Source organism: Setaria italica, chromosome IX, assembly GCF_000263155.2.
Source record: "Setaria italica strain Yugu1 chromosome IX, Setaria_italica_v2.0, whole genome shotgun sequence".
NCBI classification, from domain to species: Eukaryota; Viridiplantae; Streptophyta; class Magnoliopsida; order Poales; family Poaceae; genus Setaria; species Setaria italica.
This window is the reverse complement of record NC_028458.1, coordinates 35,753,444-35,759,719: the sequence shown is the minus strand read 5'-3', so window position 1 is coordinate 35,759,719 and position 6,276 is coordinate 35,753,444. Positions and strand designations below refer to the sequence as shown.

The window sequence follows — 6,276 nt, the reverse complement described above, 5'->3', positions numbered from 1 at the left end:
TATACTAACCCGCCACTTGGCATCTGAAATAATCCCGTTTTCGCATATGCATTGAATTTTGGAGAATATTCTATTTTCACAGAAAATTGGACTATATTGGAACATAACTGGACAAGGCCCTGGACAAGCCAACAACCCAGAGAAAGACAAAGGAACCCAGAGAAAGACGAAGGCTAACGGGCCCAAAAAGGGCCTAGACCAACTGGCTTATAGAGGTCCAGGCCGACTGGCTTATAGAGGCCCAGGCCGATCGGCCTAGGGTCCTTAGGGCTCCGATCATGCTCATTTTTGTCAAGCACTCCTCTAACATTACTTAAGGGCTAAGTTTCTGAAGATATGGCAAGATGAGTTCGGGATTAAAGAGGATCAAGCGGAGATTTGGAAAGTTATCATCAATCTCATCCTGAAGCTATTGACGTGCCAAGCCCACATGCACGGAAAAATAAGCTTCCATAACATCAGAGGAGACTTGACAATGAAAGAGGGCGCAAGATGACGAAAGGAAGGCCCAGGCCGATCGAACTAGACCCCCCTAGGCCAATCCGCCTGGGGTGTTCCTTCGCCCGATCGCCTTCCAATTTCTGCCACGCGATGTCCAAACTATAAATACCCCAAAAATCCACCGAGCCCCGGCATCAATCCACTAGAACTTGATGAAACCAAAGGCATACACCAGAGGGAGCTGAGGGCCACTACAAGTCTTCGGAGTTGTCTAGGAGATGGGCCGACCCTAGCCGCCATGGCCTCCCTGCACGGTTGTCCCATGGTGGAGATCAGGAGCAGGAGTAGATCATCGATGGTATGGACTCGAAGGTGATCTAAATACATTTATTATGTAAGCAATGTTGTTCATGTCATCCGATCTGTTAGCGACTCATTGCCTCCTTCTATGCTTTGTCTATCGTGGATATGCTTGTTCCTAGTCTACTTTCGGATTAGAGTATCTAGCATGCTTGATGTAATCATGGTGATTAGATCTAGTATGTCGATCCTTCATGATAGCTAGACATGTTCACCTATGTTCGTGCCCTTAAACTGTCTGCGCCGATAGGAGGGATTGTGATAGGGTCTGCTTCCATGTAGGGTGGGGGTTTTCGGGAGGTTGACTGGAGGTAGTAGTTTAAAGATTGCTTTGGATGAGATGCATGATATACTTGCTTTTTAGCTAGATCTACAACTAGAAGACGTTAGGTCCTTGTTACTTATGGTTATGCTATCTCATATGAATCTGTGGATGTGATCAATCTATACTCTATCATTCATATCTATTATGATTTTCTTTATATGCAATCGATGCTTCATGTTAGGATTAGATCCGTTGAGTTAGATAGAAAACCCTAGTTAGTCCACTGTCGATCCACGGATTGATAAACCTTGGATGGAATAATGTAAAAGAAAAGCTACGATGATCCATGCGCTTGCAGTTCACAACTTGACGTGTTAACTACCATCAACAACAGTTCATGGGTCTGCTCTACGCTGCACTTCCTCACCAGCATCGTCCCCACCGTCGGTGGCTGTGGCACCGTGCTCTTGTTCCTCAAGTACATGGTACGGCACTCACTGTTGTGGGGTAGAGTGGATTGCCATGGTGCTCGAGCTCGTGTCACTCTCGTCGTTCCTGCTCATGTCCAGCATCTCGCTGACCAAGATCGATCCGCTACGAGCCTGCGATGTCGCCAAGGTCTGGAAGCTCTTCTTCAACATGGTCCGGAAGCTCGTATTTGCCTTCATGACCAATAGATCCGGCGAGGACCTCGTGGAGGTAGAGCACGTTGGGGTGGCACAACCCGCACATGGCGGTCACCTCACGGAGCACGCGCGGCGCCATGCCCGTCGTGCCCATGACCTCGGCCTTGTTAAGAACCTTCAGCACCATGGGCTCGCTACCGGGGACCGGGCACACGAGGTAGGCCTTTGCGAACGTGCCACACCCAGCGTGGATGGGCGCGAGGTCGCTGGTATTGACGAGGCGCAGCGCATAGATGGACTCGCGAAGGCTGTCGCGGACTAATACCTGAGCCTTGCTTGAACGGGTTATGTGGTTCAAACCAGAGTAACCCAACCTGTGCATGGTCTTCAGAAGTGGTTTCACATGGGCTAGTTACACGGGTTAGCCGGGTTGAAACCTGACCTTGTATGGGTGGTAATGGATCATGGCCCTTATGCCTCCTTCACAATCCAACTTCGCCCTATCTATTTTTAGTTCAAAATCATATAATATTATGACCCGACCCTTATTGAGCCCGATCCTTAAATTTGCTAGGCTAAATTAGAGGACCCTTTAACACCCCTATGAGCGTGTTTGGATCCTCGAGCTAAAATTTAGCCCTGTCACATCGAATGTTCGGATGCTAATTAAAAGGACTAAACATGAGCTAATTATAAAACTAATTACAGAAACCCTGGGCTAATTCGCGAGATGATATTATTAAGCCTAATTAATCCATCATTAGCAAATATTTACTATAGCACCACATTGTCAAATTATAGACTAATTAGACTTAATAGATTCGTCTCGCTAATTAGACTCCATCTGTGCAATTAATTTTATAATTAGTTTATATTTAATACTGTTAATTATATCAAATAGCCTATGTACAGGGCTAGCTTTCTTCCGTATAAAAGATGTTGAGATAGTGGTTTTGTTGTAGGTTAGTTTGTTCAACCAAGTTGACTCGGTGTTGCGTATCTAAGCGTATGGTGGTACGGAGTTGATTCGATTTCCATTAAAAAAACTAGACCAGCCTTTATCTTTTTTTCAATAAAAATCGCTGCAAAAATCAAAAATAAATCTGATCTGCCCGCAGTAATGGGCCGCCCATCAAAAGGCCGTAGTACCACTATCTCCCACCACCTTGCTTGGCAAAGCCCGCCCATCGGGGCCAGGCCCAATCAAACCCCAAAATAATATCCAACAACACGTGGCGTAGCGTCTCACTTCAGTTCGCGTCTCTTCCCTGTCACTGACTTGTGTGTGTTGCGGGGGCTCGCAGCACGCCTCGGCCTGCCTTGTTGTCGGAGCGGCCGCTGCTCCACCCCTGCTCAAATCGACGCCCAGGCGAAGCGAATGGCTCCCCTCTTCGCCGCCGCGTCCCACGCGTCCCTCATCCCCCTCTTCTCCCCGGACCCCGCCGCCGCCCGCCTGGTCCGTGGCACCCTCAGGTCCCGCACCTCGGGCCTCCGCCTCCGCGGTGCCCCGAGGGCCGCCGGGCGTGGACGCGGCCGCGGCCGCGGGAGCGGGGGCATCCCCGACGAGTGGGGTGAGCGCTCTCCGCCGGGCGCCCCCGAGCCCCCCGCGCAGCCCGACCTGCCCGTCGACGAGGACGAGTGGGGCGGCGACACCGCCGAGGGCAACTCGCGCCCCATCGTCGTCGACGAGTGGGGCGAGCCCGCGGAGCCCGAGCCCGAGCCCGAGCCCGAGCCGCCCTCCGCCGCGGACCCGCCCAGCCCTTCCGCCGACAACGAGTGGGGGAAGGATCCCTCGGCGCCGGCGCCGGCGCCGGCGGCGGAGGAGGTGGATGAGCAGGCGGAGAGGAGGGAGGACCTCAAGCGGTGCCTGGTGGACACGGTGTACGGCTCCGAGCTCGGGTTCCGGGCGTCCACGGAGGTCAGAGGGGAGGTCGTCGAGCTAGTCACCCAGCTCGAGGCGGTCAACCCCACGCCCGCACCCGTCGAGGCGCCGGATCTCCTCGACGGCAACTGGATCCTCATGTGAGTTCTTGCTATGCGGAAAGCTATAATCATTTTCTGTGTTCTAGCAAGTTGATCGATCGATGATTTGGGGGTGATGAGCTGTGTTGCTACTGCTAGTAATCATCCATGTTCAAATGATTGGGAGGTCAACTGGAATCTTTAATGATTAGGGGCGAACCATTTGCTTTGAATGCACCTGCACAAGTAGATTGTCCCTCTGTAACCAAAACTGAGCAGCTTCTTGAGCCATGTGATTAGTACAACACCGAAGCATCAGCGAAAGTTAAAAGATGTGGTTTAAGTCACAACTGAACATTAGGGCATCTATTGGACACAAGAAACCGGTATTTATGGGTCCACTAGAATTTTGTTTGGTGCTTACCTATTTATTGGTTTGGTTGAGATGCTTGTAACCATCAGATAGACCATTGTTATGTGATCTTAAATGAAGTAGGACCAATGTCCTCTTGTTCAAGGAGGTATCTACGAAGAATTATTACATAATCATGTTGGCATTTCCTGCTTCTAATCATTGATTTGCTGGTTCTTTATTTTGGTAGCTTCTTGCTACAAATAAGTTACCTCAAGGTAAAGTGGTTGCCTTATCGTGTTTAATTATTTACTTGCAGATATACAGCATATTCTGAACTCCTGCCTATTCTAGCTGCTGGGGCAACTCCTTTTGTGAAAGTAAAGCAGATATCCCAAGAAATTGACTCAAAAAGCATGACGATAGTCAATGCTTCAACCCTTACGACTCCATTCGCGTCATTTTCATTCAGTGCAACTGCCTCTTTTGAGGTTCAAAGTCCATCAAGGATAGAGGTACAGAATTGATAGCCATCAATGTCATGCTGCTCTATTTGGATTTATTATTCAGTTATAGATATAAGTCAACAACAGCTGTTGATTCACTTTCTTGAAAATTTAGAATTGTGATAGCGTCCTATTGTGTTATTTAGGTTACTATGCTACATTGCTATCCATGTCCCCTAACTGGCTGTAATTGTGGAATGCTGCATTAGTAGTATGATTGCTACCATACTATAGTTTTACTTTCAGTATCAGATTATGATGCATTATATGCTTCTCAGTTGATATTTTAGTGCACAAACACTATAGGCTAATGTTTCCTCTGATTATTAATAAGTTGCTTGATTCATCCTTCTCCATTTATGCTGTTTTGTGATAATGAGTAGAGTCAAACTTGCTAGTGATCAATTGAATGCAGGTCCAATTTAAGGAGGGGAGCTTTCAGCCTCCAGCGATATCATCAACAGTGGATCTACCTGAACAGGTCGATATATTCGGGCAGAAGATCAGCCTGGGGCCAGTCCAGCAGGTGCTGAACCCTTTGCAGCAAACGTTTGCTAGCATTGCAGGCTCCATTTCTGGACAGCCACCCCTCAAGGTACAGATTCCTGGCAACAATAGAGGCCGGTCGTGGCTCCTGACAACCTACCTGGACAAAGACTTCAGGATCTCAAGAGGTGATGGAGGCTTGTTCATTCTCGCTAAAGAGGGGAGCCCTTTCCTAGATCAATTGTAAATCTGTAATAGGTCACGGTGGGAAAGGAAAGGCATCATTATTCAGAACTGCACAGAACTTAATAGAAGACACTGTTTCATTCTTTACCTCTGCTTATCAAACAAGCTTGAGATATGCATTGCTATGAGATCTCACTCTCAGTAACCAGTATTGAATCAGCTACCTTGTGTTACTCAAGAGTCAGACTAAGATTGAAAAAACCAAGAATACTTTGAATTTTGATGCTTCGTTCTGATAGGCACGGTATTCGATTATGTATGGCGTCTGACAACCATCTCTACCTCGGCAACATGGCATGGACAATATTACTCGATATATATATATACACACACAGGTACAACAAGAGAAAAATATACATGGCATGGACAATATTACTCGATATATATATATACACACACAGGTACAACAAGGGAAAAATATACAGAAAACCCCCTAATAGAAAAGGTAAACACCAACAGTACATATACATCTAACACCCTCCCCCCTCAAACTCATGGTGGGTCAAGAACACTGAGTTTGGAGAGGAAAAATCTATGTTGAATACGTGTCTGTGCCTTGGTAAAGAAATCAGCCAGCTACAATTCGGAAGGCACGTACTGAAGAGCAATAACCCCATCCTGAACCTGTGAACGTGTATAAGAAACATCCACACCAATATGCTTAGTAAGCTCGTGCTTCACTGGATCACGAGCAATACTGATAGCTCCTGTACTGTCAGACAAAAGAGGAGTCGGCATAGAAACTGAAACACCAAAATCCTCAAGCAACCATCGTAACCAAGTCACCTCTGCTGTCACAAACGCCATAGCACGCAACTCAGCCTCAGCACTCGAACGAGAAACTGCTACCTGCTTCTTAGTCTTCCAAGCAATAAGGGAACCACCAAGAAAAACACAATAGGCAAAAAGAGACCGACGATCAGAAGGATCACTAGCCCATGTAGCATCACAATAAGCCGTGAGATGTAAGGAACTAGAGCGTGGAAAGAATAGACGGCATGAAATAGTCCCACGAAGATAACGTAAGACGCG

At 47.6% G+C, this 6,276-nt stretch overlaps 1 protein-coding gene across 1 annotated transcript; it reads left to right on the top strand.

Moving 5' to 3' along the window:
• Positions 1-2,976: 2,976 nt before the first annotated feature.
• LOC101771080 (probable plastid-lipid-associated protein 3, chloroplastic) lies at positions 2,977-5,420 on the top strand. The gene is made up of 3 exons (XM_004983497.4): positions 2,977-3,714; positions 4,326-4,521; positions 4,928-5,420. The coding sequence occupies exons 1-3, from the start codon at positions 3,071-3,073 to the stop codon at positions 5,243-5,245; spliced, it is 1,158 nt and encodes a 385-aa protein (XP_004983554.1). The 5' UTR covers positions 2,977-3,070; the 3' UTR covers positions 5,246-5,420.
• The last annotated feature ends 856 nt before the right edge of the window (positions 5,421-6,276 follow it).

What these genes read in the sequence shown, in the direction of transcription:
- LOC101771080 (XM_004983497.4), top strand. Translation starts at nt 3,071, where the DNA reads ATGGCTCCCCTCTTCGCCGCCGCGTCCCACGCGTCCCTCATCCCCCTC. An exon ending in GACGGCAACTGGATCCTCAT is followed by an intron (nt 3,715 to 4,325) that starts GTGAGTTCTTGC and finishes ATTTACTTGCAG; the next exon opens with ATATACAGCATATTCTGAAC. An exon ending in AAAGTCCATCAAGGATAGAG is followed by an intron (nt 4,522 to 4,927) that starts GTACAGAATTGA and finishes AATTGAATGCAG; the next exon opens with GTCCAATTTAAGGAGGGGAG.